This window comes from Myxine glutinosa, chromosome 5, assembly GCF_964187855.1.
Source record: "Myxine glutinosa chromosome 5, kmMyxGlut1.1, whole genome shotgun sequence".
Classification (NCBI taxonomy): domain Eukaryota; kingdom Metazoa; phylum Chordata; class Myxini; order Myxiniformes; family Myxinidae; genus Myxine; species Myxine glutinosa.
Window position 1 is genome coordinate 7,849,649 of NC_136265.1, and position 23,657 is coordinate 7,873,305.

The 23,657-nt window shown below is 48.8% G+C and overlaps 1 protein-coding gene across 1 annotated transcript in view; it reads right to left on the bottom strand.

Moving 5' to 3' along the window:
* Nucleotides 1–23,657, bottom strand: part of DNAH1 (dynein axonemal heavy chain 1) — a 220,518-nt gene that overhangs the window by 68,337 nt on the left and 128,524 nt on the right. Inside the window, exons 37-47 of the mRNA XM_078777248.1 lie at nucleotides 19,404–19,581; nucleotides 13,351–13,545; nucleotides 13,118–13,237; nucleotides 12,701–12,859; nucleotides 10,744–10,854; nucleotides 10,464–10,604; nucleotides 6,442–6,602; nucleotides 3,607–3,764; nucleotides 3,239–3,412; nucleotides 2,847–3,025; nucleotides 564–797 (exon numbers count right to left, since the gene is read on the bottom strand). Coding sequence (XP_078633374.1) covers nucleotides 564–797; nucleotides 2,847–3,025; nucleotides 3,239–3,412; nucleotides 3,607–3,764; nucleotides 6,442–6,602; nucleotides 10,464–10,604; nucleotides 10,744–10,854; nucleotides 12,701–12,859; nucleotides 13,118–13,237; nucleotides 13,351–13,545; nucleotides 19,404–19,581 — 1,810 coding nt within the window. The remainder of the gene's footprint in view (nucleotides 1–563; nucleotides 798–2,846; nucleotides 3,026–3,238; nucleotides 3,413–3,606; nucleotides 3,765–6,441; nucleotides 6,603–10,463; nucleotides 10,605–10,743; nucleotides 10,855–12,700; nucleotides 12,860–13,117; nucleotides 13,238–13,350; nucleotides 13,546–19,403; nucleotides 19,582–23,657) is intronic.

Consider the following 23,657-nt stretch of genomic DNA (forward strand, 5'->3'; position numbering starts at 1 on the left):
GGGTGAAAACATAACATCCATCCACCTTCGGTGGCGGAGGTAATTAATTGGACCTATTTGTTGAATAGTTTATTGATGTTTACATGCTTGTGGTTGATTTTCAAATGTTATATATGGTAGAGTTGTTTATTTGCTTTTTCTTTCATTGTAAATCGATTTTCTCATTTTAATGTAAACACGACCGTTTTTGTCTCCATACTGTGGTTTTGTATGCTCTTTATGTTCATGAAAACCGAATTTTTTATTATTATTATTATTATTATTATTATTACTATTATAGTTCTTGATATCCCTCCTGTATTTCTCCAGGTTTGCATCCTCTCAAATGTATCTCATGCTGTCTGAGGTTTCACATATTAATTGACATTATTTTTTTGATTTTCTCATACATTAATGTCCCTTTCTGGCTTTGTCTGTTTCTCACTGTTAATCTTTGCAGATTTCGAACCGTCATTGATTACAACATTATAAAACTCATAAATCCCTCATGACAGTAACCAGAAAGAAATATTTGACACAATACCATCTGGAGAAGTAGATAATGCAGCTGAATTCTCCCTCACCTTGCCAAAGTCGTCGATGCGCGCGTATTCCCGGGAATCTGTGCCGGACTCCCCGACAAAGTCTCCGTACAGAAGAGGCCCCTCCGGAATAACGTTATCGGGTGAAGCTCCAAGGTGTTGGATCTGTTTGGCCAGCAGGCCGTCGAGCCAGAGACGGTCCTCGTCACAAGTCAAACGGTCACGAAAGACCCGCCGGCTTTCATGTGCCCAGAGCTGTAACAACGACTCCACGTCCTGCAAATAGAGAGAGAGAGAGAGAGAGAGAGAGAGAGAGAGATAGAGATAGAGAGAGAGAGATAGAGAGAGAGAGAGAGAGAGAGAGAGAGAGAGAGAGAGAGAGAGAGAGAGAGAGAGAGAGAGAGAGAGAGAGAGAGAGAGAGAGAGAGAGAGAGAGAGAGAGAGATAGAGATAGAGAGAGAGAGATAGAGAGAGAGAGAGAGATAGAGATAGAGAGAGAGAGAGAGAGAGAGAGAGAGAGAGAGAGAGAGAGAGAGAGAGATAGAGAGAGAGAGAGAGAGAGATAGAGATAGAGAGAGAGAGAGAGAGAGAGAGAGAGAGAATGTGAAGTGATGACTGTCTAATTGACTGGCTTCTTCGTGTTAATTTCCAAGAAAATAAGGTATCCTGACCTTAATGTTGGTAAAGTCACATTAGTTAATTGAGAATTTTTTTTTTTTTTGTACACATAATCGAGGCGCGTGAAAGAGCTAACATTTATCACACAAACAAATCAAACAGACAAACAAAGTATATAAAAAGGGGAGTGGTAGACAAGATGGGGAGAGAAGGGGAAGCACATAAACACAACATTTGAGAGCAGGGACATCGGGAGATGTGTGGGAGGGAGAGGGCTTGGGGGAGGAGGCGTGGGAAGGGGGTGGGGGGGGGGGGTGGGAGAAGTATAAACACAAGGACACCAAGGACTTCCAGGAAAGAAGTTGGTATTTCAAAAAAGTGGATTTGGGGTGAAATTAAAAGGGGTAGAAAAGATCAAGGTTTTGGATGGGGGAAGATAAGAGATGGTGGTGAACAGCTGTTTTAAAGACCTGGAGGGAGGAGTGGGATTGAAGAGAGTGAGGGAGTTTGTTCCAGAGGCGGGAGAAAAGAGGAATGAAGGAGTGAAGGTGAGCAGAGAGTCATGATTCTGGCAGTTTAACCATAAGAGGGTTGCAGGCAGATCTTGTGCGACCTGTAGGAGTATTTGGGGGACAGAGCCCAGAGAGAGCTGGGGGGGCAAGGCCGGAGAGGAGTCGGTAGAAGACAGAAATACCACCAACCTGCCTGCGGTGAGTAAGTGAAAGGCCCTCGGAGGTAGCTTCATCGTGGGAGATTCCAAATTAATCCACAATGGCACATTTTCTGTAGTTCATGGATTGTAAGGACAGATTGCACGCTTTAAAAAGTCGACAACAACTGCTGAATGCTACATGGAACAAATGGACCCAGCATGGTGATTGGTTTGGTGCTTCTCTACAGCTTCTAATAAAGCAGCTCGTTCCTTATTTGACCACTCATGACTGAGGTTTCAACAGTTGGATTGGCCAATATACAGTCAAACTCTAAAAAGCTCAAAGCCTCGTCGAACCGGATTTGTTGATGAGGAAAGGTGTTAAAGAGTCTTTTAAAAGTTAGTCATAAATGACAAGGGAAACTAGAACGGCACTCAGTAGAGAGCACACCTCCACCTGGTTGGCCATATCACTCAATGGTGAAGAATCCCTTTAAAAATCGATACCAGCTGTATTTGGATCCGGATCTTCAACAAAATTGAATCGATTCTTCCTTGTCAAACACTCAACCTGTCCAAATCCATCCATAACTTTTTGACATATCCTGCTATGTATCGTTTTTGGCCATATCTCCCAATGGTGAAGAATCACTTAAATAATTAAATAATTCTCATATTCAGATCTTCACCAAAATCTAATCTATTTGTCCTCGTCACACACCCAACCTGTCCACAAAGTTTCATCCAAATCCGTCCATAACGTTTGGACATATCCTGCTATGTATCGTTTTTGGCCCGATCTCCCAATGGTGAAGATTCACTTTAAAAATTCCAGCAGCCGGATCCGAATCTTCACCAAAATCTAATCATTTCGTCCTCGTCACATACGCTACATCTCTGCCAAATTTCGTTTGAATCCGTCCACAACTTTTTGACATATTTTGTTCACAGACAGACAAACAAACGCACAAACAAACAAACAAACAGACAGACAGGGGTGAAAACATAACCTCCATCCACCTTTGGTGGCGGAGGTAGTAAAAGCAGGAACTTGCCTTGATCTTGCCAGGGTTGGCCATAAGCATCCCTTGGAAAACTTTTGACAAGTCCCTAACGTTAAATGTGTAGTGCGATTTGGCAGGTGTCGGGAGCAGCTCCGCAGTTACGGTAGAATACACCGCCAAGGTGGACGTCACAATGCCATCAGCCAGTTCTCGTACATCGAGTGCTTCATCTACGAGAATATTGCCGTCGTGTTTTAAAATATCGTATTGAGTCAAATTCACCATTGATTAATGTCAATACGTCCTGGCGGAAATGTGAATTATGTAAAATAAAATAAAACACTTTTCCTAATAGCAAAATACAACCAGAAAGTGAAACTTTTAGACTCAAATCGAATAAATAGTCAAAACATTGTCGATGATGCTGAATAGAAACTTCTCACCAATCCAGGCGCGAAAGATGGTGCTGAAGACTGTCCGCATACTGCAATCGTCCATCTCTGGGAATGAGAGCTGGTGGAAGTGACGAGTAAGACGAGCCGTCACGGGATTCCTACCACCTCCGGGAGGACCCATAGCACAGACAAAGTTTATATCCACCAGCTGCTGGAACATGCCTGCAGCAGGAGACGAACATGAGGATGCAAGCAAGGCTGGCAATGACCGGCACTCACCTAAGTTGCATTTTGCCGATATCCCGGATGTGATAATGCTCAACTGATTAAAAACCCACAGGCCTCGGTACTGATTACAGAACCAAACTGGCTAGATTCAGTTTGACATTTAAATACATGAGGGAAACAATTCGTACCGATCTGCTTGCGGTCATACCAGCCACCGTGGTCCATCCATTGGCGCAGAAGCTCGAGGGGTGGTTGTGCACCGTAGGTATCCAAGGCGGGCATGTTGAGGTCGTCGATAAAGAACGCAAAGTACTTGCCCAGTGGAGGACCAAACACGCCCTTTCGCCTTCGAGAGGAAGTGGGAGTTGGCGAGAGAAGAGGTTGAAAGTAAATGACAGATTAGTGGTTCGGATTTATTGAAGTCGTCATCATCAGGATACAGCCCTACACTTGCCCTAATATTAAGATTGTCCAAGGCTGAGGAAAATATTGTCGCGTGTACGGCCACAAGGCCAAAATGCCAGGATTGAATTCCACGAATGGCCAAACTATAAGGCTCAATTTAGTTGGCACAGCCACCGGGCTGTTGGGTAGCATGCCCTTTTTAACTAGGACGTGCCTAACACATGCAATTAAACACACACATGCATTTACCGGTAAACACACCACTGGAATACCTTCATTCATTTATTTCCCTTCAAGGGTTCTCAATAATCCGAAACGTCAGCACAGAAAATATGGCAGACATGTACGTGTGGCTTGAGAGATATAATAATTTATTTTGTGTCATGAACAAACTTTGGTACATCACGGGTGGTAAAGGTTGTGGTCAAGTTTCATCGAAATTGTGTAGTTTCAGAGGAAAAAGGAAATACGTATTTTGGGGGTCAAACATGGATAGACTTTGACCCCCGGTAGACCCCCTTAAACTCCAATCTTTTTTAGTGCCGTGAACAAACTTGACTTCCAACATACCAAGTATAATTTGTGCCAAGTTTGGTCACAATCCCATCGGCGGTTTCGGAGAAGAAGTTGCAAGTGTTTACGGACTGACGACGCACCATCGCATAAGCTCTCCGAAACTACATTCCAGGTGTGCTATTATACAGGTTGAATGGCAGGCATGCAGACTGGTTGCACGGGCAGAATGTCACGGCAGGAGAGACACAGGCCATGAGCTTGAGAACATCACCAGAGGCCACTAGATCAAGAGCACCCATTTACGTTGATCCCCTGCTCTTGTGGACTTGCCCCACATCACCCTTCGTTGTCATCAAGGCGTCAATGTCACCCCCTGCAGGGCACTAGCCATATGCGACAACATTTCGTTCAATCCATGGAGCTGAATCTGACCTAATCGGCACTGTGGCCGCCAAGCAGTGCGTCTAAATGACATGCCGCCTTGCTCATCAACAATTAGAAGCAAGCAGGCGGAAGGACCAAACCTCACCCGTGAGACATCAGAGGCTGGCACTCCGCTCTCTTCCCCAAGGAAGGGGGGGGGGAGGCATACTGTGGTGATGATGTGGAAAATGCACAAACCCTCACTTTCATCCAGTCCATGCCCAGTTCAACATGAGAGACACGTGATTCGATATTTCCATACTCTCTCTAGTCTAAAGTATGACAAAATCCATCCCTTGCATGGGACATATGCCAGATAGGTATTGTTGTAAAAACCAGAGTTACAACATTGTCTCAGATCGTGAGTTTAATTCTGAATCGATCTCCAGTAATACCTGTAAGAAAACCAACAAGCAACACATCAATATTCAGCATTCATAGGAATCAGTAATGGATTTGCAACCAGCACAAGCAGGCCTGGAACGAAGGAGTAATACGCACCATCTAAGTATGCACAACATTACACACGATAAATGTCACAGGAATGATCGTAGCGCTGTCTGTCTGAGTTCTTATAACTGCCACGCAGTGGACAGAGGCCGCATAACACCTGGGTTCAACTTAGGCACAATTTCATTACAGGTATACCTAGCACACACATGTCCTTACATGCAAAATAATCCTTTATTTTTCGACTTGAGTAGTTCTATCCCGATAACCATGATCTGATGTATGCCTGGGAGTCACCATTTGAAGAGTTTTAGGGGTTGTGATAGTTACAGGATAGGAAGGGCACACGCTAACGTGGCAAATGGTATATCGAGGACTTTAATGATATGTGGAATTCAGCCAGGTAACTAATCCAAAGGCCGACTTGTTATGTTTCCATCTTGAATGCAGACATTGGAGAAGGGACAGTCAGAATGGCATTGCACATTCATTATGAACCAATCACAAGCCAGAACCACAACTACATCTGAAATTGTAACTGGTATTTTAACAACTAGTACACCCGATCCCTACGGAAGCAGCAGGTAGGGTCATTCGTCTCTGGCGTATATAGATTACAGTAGATTTAGGGTCGGGCCTCAATAACATTAGGGGCATGTTAAATTACTAACTTTCTTGTGGAGAGTTCGCCAAGTGGTTTAAGCATTCGAGGAAGCACTAAATTAAAACCCGTTGATAAGGAACAGCTGGCTTGGCAAGCGCTAGCAAGCTGCTTAGTAAATAAACACACCCCCGATATTCTCCCTTTCAGTTTAGTGTTAAACAGCAGTAGTGACTGTTTCAAAAGGTAATTATATATGTTTGTGGTTTATAATATTTATTTTACTGGTATATGGTATATATGGTACGTGTGCTCCCACCAAAACGGCACGACAAGCTATTTATACACAGATATACACCTCAACACGCAACTCCCTTGGCGGGAAAAACCTCCATGGCGGAGAAAACCCCCTTGGGGAGGGGGCCAAGTGAATTCGCTACAACCTCCATTTTGTGACCCTCAGTCCCCCTGTCAAGTTTGGTTGAGATTGGATAAGTAACGACAGAATGTATCGCGGTCAAACATCGTCAGACGGACAGACAGACGCCAAATTGCATATTTCAGTATGATGATGCTTAATCGAACCCAATTCTTGCACACGCACACAGGTATGCAGGCACACACAGACCTCTTGTCTAATTTCCCATCAATGAGATCTTGCGTCTGGTTGGCTGTGGTTCTAGCCGAGAAGATAATGAAGTGAGAAACAAACTTCCCAGGCATGTTCCTCAGCAGTTTGTTTGAGATTGTGAGAGTCTTGCCTGTCCCAGTGGGTCCAACACACAGCACCTGGTAAAAGAGTAAGGTGATTTGACATGCATCGTTTCTCAAGGCAGTGTTAATGTTACCATTGTTTACATAGCCATTATGTCCTCTATTATAATGAATGAATGAATGATCGTTTTAAGGCCATTTTCCCCACTAGAGTGGGGGTTAGCCTTGCGGGCCCCATGACAATCATGGTTCCCTGTTTGAGGCAATGTTTTTATGGCCGGATGCCCTTCCTGACGCCAACCCTTGGTCGCCTCTTACGATGCGCAGGGATACGGTGTACCTATTCTAAACCGGGGTACACACCGGGATCATTCATCCCAGCAAGCTGGTACTCAATTTGCCGACCTCGGAAGGATGACAGGCTGAGTCAACCCCCCTGGCGTTAATTCAGCGATCGACCGGGATTCGAACCCAGGATCCTAGGATCCCAAGCCGGCACCTTAACCGCTAAGCCAACACCAGGCCTCTATTCATAATCAATATTCACTCCATAAAATGACCTTTGCCCCCATGTTTGTTACCACCCTCTGTTAAACTGCTCTCCAACAGATAACCAAGATAATTCCAAAACAATGAAAACAAAACCAAAAATAGTATTGATCAAAAATCTTTATGTTCAGTTCAAGGGATTTGGGGGGGTGTTTCCCTTTCTCAGACGGCAAATTAATGTCCACCCCAAATTGCCCCGATGCTAATGAAAGCCACACCACCATGGAGACTGAGATCACAAGTACCAGGTTGAGGACTGTGTAGAAGTATAAAACTTCTACAGGTAAGCGAGTTATCACAGGCATTCCAATTTAAACCTGTCCCTTGTCCTTTTCATTGAATTGGTGAGTATATTGACAATTTGAGTTGATTACTCAAATTGACTTGACCGACTCCTCTCTGGCCTTGCCCCCCCAGCTCTCTCTGGGCTCTGTCCCGCAAATATTCCTACAGGTCGCACAAGATCTGCCTGCAACCCTCTTATGGTTAAACTGCCAAAATCTAGGCTCTCTGCTCACCTTCACTCCTTCATTCCTCTTTTCTCCCACCTCTGGAACAAACTCCCTCACTCTCTTCAATCCCACTCCACCCTCCAAGTCTTTAAAACAGCTGTTCACCACCATCTCTTATCTTCCCCCATCCAAAACGTTGATCTTTTCTACCCCCACTAATTTCACCCCAATTCCACTTTTTTGAAATACCAACTTCTGTCCAGGAAGTCCTTGGTGTCCTTGTGTTTTATACTTCTCCCTCCTTCCCCCCCCCCCCCCTCCCATGCCTCCTCCCCCCGGGCCCTCTCCCTTCCACACATCTCCCTGCTCTCGGATGTTGTGTTTGTGTGCTTCCCCTTCTCTCCCCATCTTGTCTTCCGCTCCCTCTTTTTGGGTATTTTGTTTGTCTGGTTGATTTGTTTGTGAAGTAAATGTTAGCTCTTTCACGAGCCTCGATTCAGTATACAAAAAAAAAAAAAAAAAAAAAATTACCAGCTTGATTGAGTACCAGCTTGCTGGGATGAATGATCCCGGTGTGTACCCCGATTTAGAATAGGTACACCGTATCGCTGCGCATCGTAAGAGCGTGACCAAGGGTTGGCGTCAGGAAGGGCATCCGGCCATAAAAACATTGCCTCAAACAGGGAACCATGAATTGTCATGGGGCCCGCAAGGCTGACCCCCGCTCTAGCGGAAAAAATGGCCTTAAAAACGATCATTCATTCATTGCCAATAGTTTTGATGGTGGCTTGCTTGAAAGCCTTGGTAACAGTGTGCCTGAACAAAATAACTAACCCTGAAATGGTGCTTAGAGAAGAACCAAATGTGAACTCAGATGACGAAGACCTCTATGGTGACTTGGACAAAGAGATAATACAACTGAATCAAATAATGATACAGATGGACGGCGCAGATTCGGAATGATAAGATAAAAGGATGTTATGTATTGTGTCGCTCTTATAAGATCAGTGAACTAATATTACCAAAGTTTGAAACCAGGAAAACTGATGTGACCTCAAACACCAATTTTTAAAAAAACCAAACACTATTTATAGAAACTATTGACTAACTTCTGAACAAAAAAAACAAACCAAAAAAAAAACCAGGAATCTATGAATCTGTGATGATAACTAGATCATGTATAGTCGATTGGAGCTCGGTATTCGTGTTTGTGATTTTAACCATCATTAATGATTTTTTTTAAATGCGTGAGTTAAGCATTTTAGTGCAGCAGATAAACACAAAAATTGTGCATTTTATGACAAAAGCATGAAATTTTTAACATAGTTAGTGCATACCATAAGGTTTATTTTCAGATGTGGAGGGAAGTCAGATTTGACCTCTGAGAACCGTGAGAGGTCAAATCCAAAATGGCCGCCAGTCCACCGAGTCTAATGTTCAAACGCGCTTAATTTTGGAACCAAATAGTGTAGAAAAGCATTATAGGTGTCATTTCCAACTAAATTGGGGGTGCCCAGAGGTGAATGATTCTTTCAATGAACTCCTAGGCATGCCAAGTGAGGTCAGCGAAGGCTCAATGTTACTGCTAGAGCGAATTGTGGTGCTGATGTACGATAGAACCAGTGAGAGCACGGAAGTGAATGATGCCAGGAAACAGCTCTTCACACAGAAGTGTAGAACTCTAGAGAACATTCCTCCAACCCAGGCAACACTCAAGCAGCACATCAAGCGCACTTGCTACCAGGCCAACTGTTGTAACCAGGCATTGGTCATGGATCCAGAGATGCCAGACCCATCTGACTGGGGCTGGACAAAGGAGACAACTGGGTGGCAGCCTCTTTGGACCACTCTTCCTGAAGCATCAAAATCGTGCCATTAATTGATCAACTGTGGCTGCAAGAAAGGGTGCACTGGACGCTGCAAGTGTGCCAAAGCTGCATTCAAGTGCACTGCACTGTGCTTCTGTTCTGGAGACTGTTAGATTTTGATCATTACCAATTTTCATCATTGCACTTGATTTAATGTAAGCTTTGGTGGACATACTTGGTTAACTACAGTTATTTTTTCAGAGGTTATTGCATCATTCCTTGCAGTGTAAACACTTTTTTTCATCATTTCTGGTCTTTGGGTGTTCTGTACCTATACCTGTACCTGAAAAAATAAAGTTTTAAAAGTTCAAATGAACCTTTTCCAATAGCAGTTCCAACTGCAGTATCATAAAAATAGATATTTAACGTAATTTGACCTTGACCGTGACCTAAATGCATGTCCTTGAGTTCTGGCGATCTCAAAAGTATCACCAAATGAATGGGCACCCCCAATTTAGTTGGAAATGACACCTATAAGCGCGTTTGAACATTAGACCCGGTGGACTGGTGGCCATTTTGGATTTGACCTCTCACGGTCCTCGGAGGTCAAATCTGACTTCCCTCCAAATCTGAAAATAAACCTTATGGTATATACTAACTATGCGAGAAATTTCATGCTTTTCTCAAAAAATGCACAATTAGTTAAAATATGAGAGCTTATCCGCTGTACTATTATGCGAGATATATGAAGGACTCATTTTATACCTGTTTGGTAATAATAAAAGGAAAGTTGCTGATATAGAAGGTAAGACAGTGAATAGATTCCTCGTTGACTTGTATTACGAGGACCACATAATTTTAAATTGTGAAATAATGAATGAGAAGGTTAGAGATATCTGAGTTGTTGGAATTAAAGTATTATAAAAATATAAATAACCACCTTTAGAGGCCATTTTTCCCCGCAAAGCGGGGGTTGGCCTTTTTCGGGAACCGTGGTTGTTGTTGTTTTTTTGGTCCCCTTTTTGAAGCAAAGTATTCAGGAACAGATTTGTCATGCATAACACAACGATGCCATAAACTGCAACCAAAGAGAGATAGTTAACTAGAGCGTAAGCGGGGTAACGTACAGGAGATCCGATGGAAAGCAGCATTTGAAGGAGATGAGAGGAGCGAATCGTGTCTGCTGTTGGGACAATGATGTCCGAGAACGGTGTGTCCTTGGAAATGCTTACCACCGACGTGCCACTCATCCAGCTCACCCACCTCACCTGATAAAAAGCACGTCACAACATGGGTGCACACTCAGGCCACAAACCGATTTCACAAAGGAGCTAGGCCGTGCTTGGACAGTCCATGCGATGCAGGCCCTAGACTCAAAGACAACGGATACCAAACGGTAATGCTCACGGGCCTCTTTCCCTCATCCGTGACTGCGTCATCATCCTGCGGGTTACCGATTCCCCCATCGTCCAGCCGGTAATCATACACCAGACCCTCACTTGGAAACGGCAGGCACACCTGCAGGCACAATTGCATTACCATATTACCTGTGTCCAGGAACCATTGCATACACAGTTCCTTCAGAAAGTATCACACTTTGTTGTGTTGCAGCCTGAATTTTAAATCGATCAAGTTGAGATTTTTTGGTCACTGATCCACACATAATACCCCATAAGGTCAAAATGGGAATTTTTATTTATGTTTTGGAAATTTTTGCAAATTAATTAAAAATGATAAGCTGAAATGTGTTGAGTCAATAGGTATTCAGCCCCTTTGCCGTGACACTAAAAAAATTGTTTTTTCTTATGTTGAAGGCTCCAGGCACGGACTATATAGTCCTCATCGAGGCCAGGCCTTAAATAAAAGAGCTGCATTGATAGAAAAGTGAACAAAAAGAGAATCGTCGAAGAGTCCGCCCTTGTGTTTCACAGGCAACGTGGTTTATCCAGGTGTGCCGTCCCTCGGATGGACGTTAAGCTGGCCGTCCGATCTGCCGGCGCTAGTTGGTGGACGTTAAAGATCCCACGGGCCCTTTGCGAAGAGTAGGCGAGCTATCGCGAGCACCATGAACAAATTATTAGTCAACCGTCAGGCCGGTTCGTGAAAGACTTGGGCCAAAGCTTGCACCGGCCAACCCCACAGGTGCGAATAATAGTGGCCGTGAAAAACGAAGAAGAAAACAAGTATATTGCATAATTATCAGGTATTGTGAATTTATTATATTTTATACGAGGTCCAAGGGTCGTAATGGAGCTGCCACGCACACACATGTACATACTGACGAGACAAATACTTAACACTACCACTGAGCTTGGGGAAAGTTCCTCACCACACCTGAGCTCCTCACCACATACAAGGCTTTCATCCGCAGCTCAATGGAATACTGCTCTCCCCTCTGGGCCGGTGCACCTGCCTCACACCTGGCTCGGCTTCACGCTGTTGAAACCAAAGCATTCAGAATCATTGGAATCTCCCGCGATGAAGCGAACTCCAAGGGCCTCTCACTCACTCACCGCAGGCAGGTAGGTGGTCTTTCTGTCTTCTACCGACTCCTCTCCGGCCTTGCTCCCCCAGCTCTCTCTGTGCTCTGTCCCCCCAATATTCCTTCAGGTCGCACAAGATCTGCCTGCAACCCTCTTATGGTTAAACTGCCAAAGTCTCGGCTCTCTGCTCACCTTCACTCTTTCATTCCTCTTTTCTCCCGCCTCTGGAACAAACTCCCTCACTCTCTTCAATCCCACTACACCCTCCAGGTCTTTAAAACAGCTGTTCACCACCATCTCTTATCTTCCCCCATCCAAAACCTTGATCTTTTGTACCCCCGCTAATTTCACCCCAGATGCACTTTTTTTGAAAATCCAACTTCTTTCCTGGAAGCTCTAGCAGTGTCCATGTGTTTTATACCTCCCCTCCCCCTTCCCATGCCTCCTCCCCCCAAGCCCTCTCCCTCCCACAGATCTCCCGTTGTCCCTGCTCTCGAATGTTGTGATTGTGCTTCCCTCTCTCTCCCCATCTTGTCTCCTGCTCCCTCTACTGTATGTTTTATGTGTGAGTTTTTGTTTTTTGTCATTAATGTTAGCCTTTACACGAGCCTCGATCTTGTATACAAAAATAATAATAATAAAGTGGCGTCATTTGGTATGACCACCGTTTGAACCACCGACCTCCCACACTCGGAGCAGGAGGCCTAACCATTACACCACCAAACCTCCGACTACAAGGTACGGTAACCATTGTCATATGCAGCGTCATTCATAGAATGAATAGATGTGAGGATGAAAATGGAAGCAATGACGTCATTAGCTTTATAAAATTGTTTGTGAAGCGACATACGAGTTGAATGAGGACATCATGGTAAAAGAACCTTTGAATCAGCCATTTTGTTGTGAAGCCAGTGGCTGAAGACTGCACGAGATGGACCGTCCGCCGTCGCACCGACGCTCCACACCAGAGAGAAGAAGAACCACGGCTCCAGAAGCTCACGGAGATGCTCCGAGCGCTTTTTCCCCGGAGCTCTTTCTCCCTGCAAGGGAACGGGTGAAATTAAACGAGCTTAGTTGGGATGAGGTGACCTCGGTGTTCTCGGAAGTATGTGTGAATGTAAATCAGGTACAAGACCAGGTATTTTCACTTGGTGGTCTGACTAGTGAGGGATGCGGGGAGCTGCTCTCAGTATAAATGGCTAAATAAACGTTTTAATCTGAGCAAAGGTACATCACGTGATGCAAGAATAGTGTGAATGATAGGTTAAACAAAAAGAAGAAAACACTGGCAATTTTACCTGCACCGGTACAAAAGGGGCAATGAAGCAGTCCAGGAGGCGCAGGAGGCTGCAGACGAGGTTTGAGTCCACGGAGGTGAGGGCCTCTCGTACAGAGGAGCGCACAAAAAGGATCGAGGCCTTGGAAGGGGTGGGGTCGGGCACTCATGACCAGAGGCAGATACGGCTCAGGTGTGATACCTGTCCATTCACCCATTGCTCAATACTGATGTGCTCTTTTATTTATCCGCTACCTCCAGGAATGTGTCGAACAGGTGCTGGAAAGCAGAGATGTGCCGTTGCAAGGTCGAAGGAAGTCGGCTCAGCCAGCATTCTGTAAAAGGAGTGAGCCCGAGAATCCCAGGCTCCAGGTAGACCATTCCGCAGCGGGAAACAGTGGCGGGCGAGGCCACTGCCAGGTCAGCGACTTCAAAGATGAGACGCTGATACTGTCGGAGTGAACACAGAAGTGTCACGGTAACATTTACAATACCTTGTGAGAAGTCAAGCAAAATAATAATGACAATTTTCATCAGTTTTAATATAACTTAATAAAATGTTGTTGTTTTTTGTTATTAGTCCCCTACCTGGAGGGGACTATAGGCTTTTCCTCTCCGTCTGTGTCCGTCCGTCCCACCTGTGGGTTTTCAGCCTTTTTTCCACACCCTTTAACATATTCAACTAAAACTTGGTACATGACTTTATTACGATGAGTTTCAGAACAAGTTCGAGTTTCAGGACACTTCATCAATTTATTTAATTTGCTTAAAAAATGTAGAAACATTCATGGGCACCGCGGTAGGGGACATGTATTGGGGGCACGGTAGGGGACATGGGCACAGTAGGGGACATGTATGGCAAAGCAATTCTCACTCTGATTTATGAAGCCATCCTGTGCCTGTACCTTGGCACAAGCTTCCTGTATGAAGTTTGGTGTATAAATACTGCACTCTGTCCTGTGAATGGGATTACACTTGGACAATGTTAAAGTTGAAAAAGTTTAAAAAAAGAACTTCCTGGTGCTATCTGCAGCCATTCCACCTCAGCCAATGGTGCTATCCGCAGCCATGCCCCCTCAGCCGATGGTGCTATCCGCAGCCATGCCCCCTCAGCCGATGGTGCTATCCGCAGCCATGCCCCCTCAGCCGATGGTGCTATCCGCAGCCATGCCCCCTCAGCCGATGGTGCTATCCGCAGCCATGCCCCCTCAGCCGATGGTGCTATCCGCAGCCATTCCCCCTCAGCCGATGGTGCTATCCACAGCCATGCCCCCTCAGCCGATGGTGCTATCCGCAGCCATGCCCCCTCAGCCGATGGTGCTATCCGCAGCCATGCCCCCTCAGCCGATGGTGCTATCTGCAGCCATGCCCCCTCAGCCGATGGTGCTATCCGCAGCCATGCCCCCTCACCCGATGGTGCTATCCACAGCCATGCCCCCTCAGCCAATGGTGCTATCTACAGCCATGCCCCCTCAACCGATGGTGCTATCTACAGCCATGCCCCCTCAGCCGATGGTGCTATCTACAGCCATGCCCCCTCAGCCGATGGTGCTATCTACAGCCATGCCCCCTCAGCCGATAGTGCTATCCACAGCCATGCCCCCTCAGCCCATGGTGCTATCCGCAGCCATGCCCCCTCAGCCGATGGTGCTATCCGCAGCCATGCCCCCTCAGCCGATGGTGCTATCCGCAGCCATGCCCCCTCAGCCGATGGTGCTATCCGCAGCCATGCCCCCTCAGCCGATGGTGCTATCCGCAGCCATGCCCCCTCAGCCGATGGTGCTATCTGCAGCCATGCCCCCTCAGCCGATGGTGCTATCCGCAGCCATGCCCCTCACCCGATGGTGCTATCCACAGCCATGCCCCCTCAGCCAATGGTGCTATCTACAGCCATGCCCCCTCAACCGATGGTGCTATCTACAGCCATGCCCCCTCAGCCGATGGTGCTATCTACAGCCATGCCCCCTCAGCCGATGGTGCTATCTACAGCCATGCCCCCTCAGCCGATAGTGCTATCCGCAGCCATGCCCCCTCAGCCGATGGTGCTATCCGCAGCCATGCCCCCTCAGCCGATGGTGCTATCCGCAGCCATGCCCCCTCAGCCGATGGTGCTATCCGCAGCCATGCCCCTCAGCCGATGGTGCTATCCGCAACCATGCCCCCTCAGCCGATGGTGCTATCCGCAGCCATGCCCCCTCAGCCGATGGTGCTATCCGCAGCCATGCCCCCTCAGCCGATGGTGCTATCCGCAGCCATTCCCCCTCACCCGATGGTGCTATCTGCAGCCATGCCCCCTCAGCCGATGGTGCTATCCGCAGCCATGCCCCCTCAGCCGATGGTGCTATCCGCAGCCATGCCCCCTCAGCCGATGGTGCTATCCGCAGCCATTCCCCCTCAGCCGATGGTGCTATCCACAGCCATGCCCCCTCAACCGATGGTGCTATCTACAGCCATGCCCCCTCAGCCGATGGTGCTATCTACAGCCATGCCCCCTCAGCCGATGGTGCTATCCGCAGCCATGCCCCCTCAGCCGATGGTGCTATCCGCAGCCATGCCCCCTCAACCGATGGTGCTATCTACAGCCATGCCCCCTCAGCCGATGGTGCTATCTACAGCCATGCCCCCTCAGCCGATGGTGCTATCCGCAGCCATGCCCCCTCAGCCGATGGTGCTATCCGCAGCCATTCCCCCTCACCCGATGGTGCTATCTGCAGCCATGCCCCCTCAGCCGATGGTGCTATCCGCAGCCATTCCCCCTCACCCGATGGTGCTATCTGCAGCCATGCCCCCTCACCCGATGGTGCTATCTGCAGCCATGCCCCCTCAGCCGATGGTGCTATCTGCAGCCATGCCCCCTCAGCCGATGGTGCTATCCGCAGCCATGCCCCCTCAGCCGATGGTGCTATCCGCAGCCATGCCCCCTCAGCCGATGGTGCTATCCGCAGCCATTCCCCCTCACCCGATGGTGCTATCTGCAGCCATGCCCCCTCAGCCGATGGTGCTATCCGCAGCCATGCCCCCTCAGCCGATGGTGCTATCCGCAGCCATGCCCCCTCAGCCGATGGTGCTATCCGCAGCCATTCCCCCTCAGCCGATGGTGCTATCCACAGCCATGCCCCCTCAACCGATGGTGCTATCTACAGCCATGCCCCCTCAGCCGATGGTGCTATCTACAGCCATGCCCCCTCAGCCGATGGTGCTATCCGCAGCCATGCCCCCTCAGCCGATGGTGCTATCCGCAGCCATTCCCCCTCACCCGATGGTGCTATCTGCAGCCATGCCCCCTCAGCCGATGGTGCTATCCGCAGCCATGCCCCCTCAGCCGATGGTGCTATCCGCAGCCATGCCCCCTCAGCCGATGGTGCTATCCGCAGCCATTCCCCCTCAGCCGATGGTGCTATCCACAGCCATGCCCCCTCAACCGATGGTGCTATCTACAGCCATGCCCCCTCAGCCGATGGTGCTATCTACAGCCATGCCCCCTCAGCCGATGGTGCTATCTACAGCCATGCCCCCTCAACCGATGGTGCTATCTACAGCCATGCCCCCTCAGCCGATGGTGCTATCTACAGCCATGCCCCCTCAGCCGATGGTGCTATCTACAGCCATGCCCCCTCAGCCGATAGTGCTATCCGCAGCCATGCCCCCTCAGCCCATGGTGCTATCCGCAGCCATGCCCCCTCAGCCGATGGTGCTATCCGCAGCCATGCCCCCTCAGCCGATGGTGCTATCCGCAGCCATGCCCCCTCAGCCGATGGTGCTATCCGCAGCCATGCCCCCTCAGCCGATGGTGCTATCCGCAGCCATGCCCCCTCAGCCGATGGTGCTATCTGCAGCCATGCCCCCTCAGCCGATGGTGCTATCCGCAGCCATGCCCCTCACCCGATGGTGCTATCCACAGCCATGCCCCCTCAGCCAATGGTGCTATCTACAGCCATGCCCCCTCAACCGATGGTGCTATCTACAGCCATGCCCCCTCAGCCGATGGTGCTATCTACAGCCATGCCCCCTCAGCCGATGGTGCTATCTACAGCCATGCCCCCTCAGCCGATAGTGCTATCCGCAGCCATGCCCCCTCAGCCGATGGTGCTATCCGCAGCCATGCCCCCTCAGCCGATGGTGCTATCCGCAGCCATGCCCCCTCAGCCGATGGTGCTATCCGCAGCCATGCCCCCTCAGCCGATGGTGCTATCCGCAACCATGCCCCCTCAGCCGATGGTGCTATCCGCAGCCATGCCCCCTCAGCCGATGGTGCTATCCGCAGCCATGCCCCCTCAGCCGATGGTGCTATCCGCAGCCATTCCCCCTCACCCGATGGTGCTATCTGCAGCCATGCCCCCTCAGCCGATGGTGCTATCTGCAGCCATGCCCCCTCAGCCGATGGTGCTATCTACAGCCATGCCCCCTCGGCCGATAGTGCTATCCGCAGCCATGCCCCCTCAGCCCATGGTGCTATCCGCAGCCATGCCCCCTCAGCCGATGGTGCTATCCGCAGCCATGCCCCCTCAGCCGATGGTGCTATCCGCAGCCATGCCCCCTCAGCCGATGGTGCTATCCGCAGCCATGCCCCCTCAGCCGATGGTGGTATCCGCAGCCATGCCCCCTCAGCCGATGGTGCTATCCGCAGCCATGCCCCCTCAGCCGATGGTGCTATCCGCAGCCATGCCCCCTCAGCCGATGGTGCTATCCGCAGCCATGCCCCCTCAGCCGATGGTGCTATCCGCAGCCATGCCCCCTCAGCCGATGGTGCTATCCGCAGCCATGCCCCCTCAGCCGATGGTGCTATCCGCAGCCATTCCCCCTCACCCGATGGTGCTATCTGCAGCCATGCCCCCTCAGCCGATGGTGCTATCTGCAGCCATGCCCCCTCAGCCGATGGTGCTATCTACAGCCATGCCCCCTCGGCCGATAGTGCTATCCGCAGCCATGCCCCCTCAGCCCATGGTGCTATCCGCAGCCATGCCCCCTCAGCCGATGGTGCTATCCGCAGCCATGCCCCCTCAGCCGATGGTGCTATCCGCAGCCATGCCCCCTCAGCCGATGGTGCTATCCGCAGCCATGCCCCCTCAGCCGATGGTGGTATCCGCAGCCATGCCCCCTCAGCCGATGGTGCTATCCGCAGCCATGCCCCCTCAGCCGATGGTGCTATCCGCAGCCATGCCCCCTCAGCCGATGGTGCTATCCGCAGCCATGCCCCCTCAGCCGATGGTGCTATCCGCAGCCATGCCCCCTCAGCCGATGGTGCTATCCGCAGCCATGCCCCCTCAGCCAATGGTGCTATCCGCAGCCATGCCCCCTCAGCCGATGGTGCTATCCGCAGCCATGCCCCCTCAGCCGATGGTGCTATCCGCAGCCATGCCCCCTCAGCCGATGGTGCTATCCGCAGCCATGCCCCCTCAGCGGATGGTGCTATCCGCAGCCATGCCCCCTCAGCGGATGGTGCTATCCGCAGCCATGCCCCCTCAGCCGATGGTGCTATCCGCAGCCATGAGCTGCATGTGAAAGAAGAATAAGGTGGATGTTCTTCTGGATGTTCTGTATGAAAGAATGAAAGCTCCTCCACACACTTCAGGCTACACATTGGATTCCATAATCTTTTGTACCCATGGCCGAGAAACACATTCCACATAGTTTCACCTTCTACGTTCAAATGTCTGCTATCTTGGGATATTTTGGCCATTGAAACATTCCATGGCCTTCCGTCAACATTATACTACATCCCAGTTACACACCTCTTCACAATATGAGGGCCTTATCCTGAGGGCCTTTCACTCACTCACCGCAGGCAGGTTGGTTCTTCTTTCTGTCTTCTACCGACTCTTTCCGGCCTTGCTCTCCCAGCTCTCTCTGGGCTCTGTCCCCCAAATATTCCTACAGGTCGCACAAGATCTGCCAGCAACCCTCTTATGGTGAAACTGCCAAAATCAAGACTCTCTGCTCACCTTCATTTCTTCATTCCTCTTTTCTCCCACCTCTGGAACAAACTCCCTCATCCTCTTCAATCCCACTCCTCCCTCCAGGTCTTGAAAACAGCTGTTCACCACCATCTCTTATCTTCCCCCATCCAAAACCTTGATCTTTTCTATCCCCGCTAATTTCACCCCAAATCAACTTTTTTGAAATACCAACTTCTTTCCTGGAAGTCCTTGCAGTGTCCTTGTGTTTTATACTTCTCCCACCCCCCACGCACCCCCTTCCCACGCCTCCTCCCCCCAAGCCCTCTCCCTCCCACAGATCTCCCGATGTCCCTACTCTCAAATGTTGTACTTTTGTGCTTCCATCAGAAGTGACGGAAAGTGTACACGCACCTGAGTGAGCTTAATAATCTCGCCAGAGCTCAGACAGAGCTTCTTGTTGTCGTCCAGAACCGTGTTCATGTTTTCAATCCATACTGCGTCCACTGGGCCATCAAACACGTACCAATACACATTGGAATCCATGCTGGCTGCACCGACGCGGACGAGGGACGACAGGATGCCGTCGGTCCTGCCAAAAGGCAAAATGTGGTTAAGGCCGGTTGGAGTCAGGTGTGTTGCTCAGAAAAGGCGTTATAGCACTGTTTAGTACATGGGCTTATGTATATTTGTGGACCGTTTTGCTAGATTCTTGGCAACAAGGCTTAAATCACTCTAAATAGCATATAAAATAAAAAAATTGCTGTTGCCAAATTTTCACGACATCTTCATGGCGGCCATCTTGGATTTCAAGATGGCCACCATTTCGGACCTATTTTGCCTTATATCTCACTTATTAATCAAGGTATCAGCACAAGAATAGTGTCCTTACCCACATTTTCGGGGTCAAGGAAGACAATGGTAATAATCAAATTTCAGCTGGATGGCCAACATCTTTATAATTTCAAGATGGCCACCATTTTTTAATCTAGTTTTGCCCAAACTCCAGGTCAAAGCCATACTTTAAAAGGTTTTCATGTATATCAGGTTTAAATATAAATGTCCTGGTATTGAATCTATTTACTTTTACTCACAGGTACTTACATTTTTAGATAATGGTTAGGATTAGATTGGGAGGGGGTGGATAGGAGGTGGGGGGACAGGGGAGTTCTTCTGCCAGATCCACACCCAAATATTATCTAAAGAATCAAGCTACCGTACACCTAGTTTTAGTCAAATATTATTCCTGAAACTGTGTTGGATGACTTTTTAACAATCTTTATTCTTTTCAGATGTGCAGCAGACGACCTTGAGAAGTTGCATTCTTGGATAACTGTGGAGGAAGAACGACTGCCGGCATCATGACCACGCCAGAGGAACCTGCTGCTAAAAAGAAGCCCATTGACTTCAGTCTTTGTTTGCTATGCCAAGGGAAGAAATACATAAAAAGGAAAGTGCTTGAGCCTTTAAGCACACCACAGGCAGACACATATGAGACATTTTTGCGAAATCTCACCAAACGAGATACATACAGGAATCCGACATATGTGGCCATAAATCAAAGACTGCGAGGCTTATCCGCTGGTGATCTGATGTCAAGAAAAGCATTATGGCATCGGAGCTGTTACGGTATGCTGACACATATACAGCATATTGAACGTGATAAAGGACGATATGAACAAGCCACAAGTCAAATGGACACTCGTGTTCTGACCGGAGGTAAGAAAGGAGGAAGACCATCAACAACTCCTATTCCAGAGGAAGCCTCCTGTTCAGCACCAGCAGAAAGGCAGACACGGTCGACAGTACCATCATTCTGCCGGAATATGTGCTTTTTCTGTCAGACTGTGAAACAGGACAAAAAGACCGGGACAGAAGAGATACGCTGTGAGTGTAGAAGCAAAGATATTGGTAGGTCAGTTAAACAGATTGTGGAAAACAGTGACAACAGTGTCTGGAAACTCAACCTTGCGGACTTTCACGTTGAGGGAGATTTTCTTGCAAGGGACATAACCTACCATAAGAGCTGTTTTACCTCCAACTGGAGTCGCTACGTGCAAATGCCACAGCGCAAAAATTGTGCAGGTGACCAAAGTGGTGATGGGGACTTAGGACAGAGAGAGAGATTTGTATCAGCTGAAATTGAGTTCTTCGCTGAATTACAGGATTGCATCGATGATGGACAGTTTGTCTCAACACCTGAGGCTGATGAGGTCTACAGTAACATGATGCGGGACTATGGTATTCAGAATCACAGCATCACCAGGGGCAGGCTGTTACAGAAGATCCGTGAGAACATTTGTTGTGATATTACCGATGGTCAAGGCCAAAAACCTTCTGTCATTCATGGCAAAAAGGCAAGAAGGACAGCAATAGATGCTGCAATAAAGGAGAAAAATATCAAAGAAGACATGTTGCAGATATTCAAATGTGCAAAGTGTGTACGACAATCCATTCTTCACTCTAGAGATGTTGAAAAGGCATGGACATTTCAGGGATCTTTACTGGACTACAATGATTCGGATATTCCATGTGAGTTGTTCACTCTCATCCGATGGATAATTCAGGGAGCACAAGCTGCTACAACTGCATCACGAGCCGATGAACTACAGAAAACATGCATGATAATATCGCAGACTGTGGTTCGAGAATGCAAGTCACCTCGACAGGTTTCACTCGTGCCAAAAACGCCAGAGTCGTCATTTCGGCAAATGAATGACAGTCCATATGCTATTGGAATGTCGCTCTATATGTACCATAACTTTCGGAGTCAGAAAGCTGTAACATTGTTGCACAAATGTGCAGTTGGCATTTCATATGATCGAGTGTCAAAGGTGTGCAATGCCATTGCAGGAGCCATCCAGGAACGGATTTTGACATTTGGTGTATACGTACCACCCGGGCTTATGAAGGATAGAAGAATCCGTGCATCGTTGGACAACATCGATCTTCAGGTTGACACAGTAGATGGTACAGGGAGCTTCCATGGGCTGGCTGCTGGAGTGTATCAATCTAGAATCATTGGTGAAGCAGTAGTTGGGCCTTTGATCTTCAAGAAGAGCATGTCATCGAATGCACTTTCCAATGTTCCAAATACGATTATAGAACTTACTGAGTGCAGTATCGAAGGCAACCCAAAGCCACACTCAAGTCCAATGTACAACCACTTCAAAGTTGGAATGTTTAGTGAAGAGGTTACGATAGCAAAGAGCAATGATCTTGGATGGTTGTTGGCACGACACCTGAATAGGGCACCAACAGATGCCGATACTAATGAGACAGAGCCCACAATTGGTTCCAGCACTGGCAACATCCAGGAAAACAATAGAGGAGAGGTCAAAAACCTGGACAATGATCTGCAAGGCAGTCATTCTGCTGAGCTTCCTGAAGCTCTGGATTCAGAAAGAGATCAATCAGTGCCAATTTGGTCTGCCTACAACTCCATTTTGAGAAAAGATTCTCCAGAAATGATGTCAGCAATGATTGGCAATGCGTATTTGATGCCAATCATCAATGCTGCACCACAAGATTGGTCTACATTGGTAACTGGCCTTGAACAGCTTCAAAGATTGAACCAGATAGTGTGTCCTGGAACGCCTACTGTAGTAACTTTAGATATGGATCTATACAAGAGAGTTTTGAAGCTAGAGCACCTAGATTCACGATATAGCAACAGATGGATTATTTGCCCAGGTGGATTCCACACTGCCATCTGTGCCCTTAGGTGCTTAGGCCATTCAGTAGAAGGCAGTGGACTTGATATGGCATGGCAAGAAGCCGAGCTATACAGCTCTGTGACAACTTCTCAGATCATCAATGGCAATCACTATAATCGGGCTGTCCTTGCACATCAGATAACTCTCCAAACACTATACGATCTTTGGATGGACGCATTCTTCCAGGACCACCCGGAAACTCTTGGGGCACTTCAAACAGGTTCTAAGACACTGAGTGATGCCTGCAGAGATGGTGGAGATATTCTGAAGGCACATCAGGACTTCCTAGCAACAACTGAGTCCATCAATCTAGAGGCACAGCTTGCACAGTATGATGCTGACCATCAAAACAATCTGCTGATATAGCTGCTGAACAATAGCTGCTGAACTACGATGGTAAAGCGCGGCGTTACGCGCGCTGCTTGTGAGCAAGGAGGAAGCAGACAAGCGGTAACATATAAACGTCTTTATTGTAAGACTACACTGTAACACTGAACTCCTCCGGGCTGGTCGCCCGGTGTATCCATGAGGCCACGCCTACCCCTCGGGCGTGGCCACCGCCCACTTGGTGCGTGGAATGATGTCACCACGCCAGTGGGCTTTTGTGTCCGCCACACGCGCCCCCCCAGAATTCCCGCGCACCTGGAGGGCCAGTTTGTGGGGCAGTCGAATGACCCGGCCGAAGCGCCCCCTGGCGATCGGCGGCGTCCGGGGTGCAGGGATACCAGGTGGGATGCCCCTGGCTGCCCCTGGGATGGGTGCAGGACCGGGGGGCGCCGTGGCGGCGGGGCTGGGCGGTGCCGGGGGTATGCCCGCAGGAGGGCGGCCCCGACGTGGGTGTCGGGCCACTGGCGGTGGATGGTCCACATCGAGGTGGGCCGGCTTGAGGCGGTCTACCGAAACGCGGTCAGGAGTACCGCCGATGTCCAGGGTGAAGTGCTTCGCCCCGGTC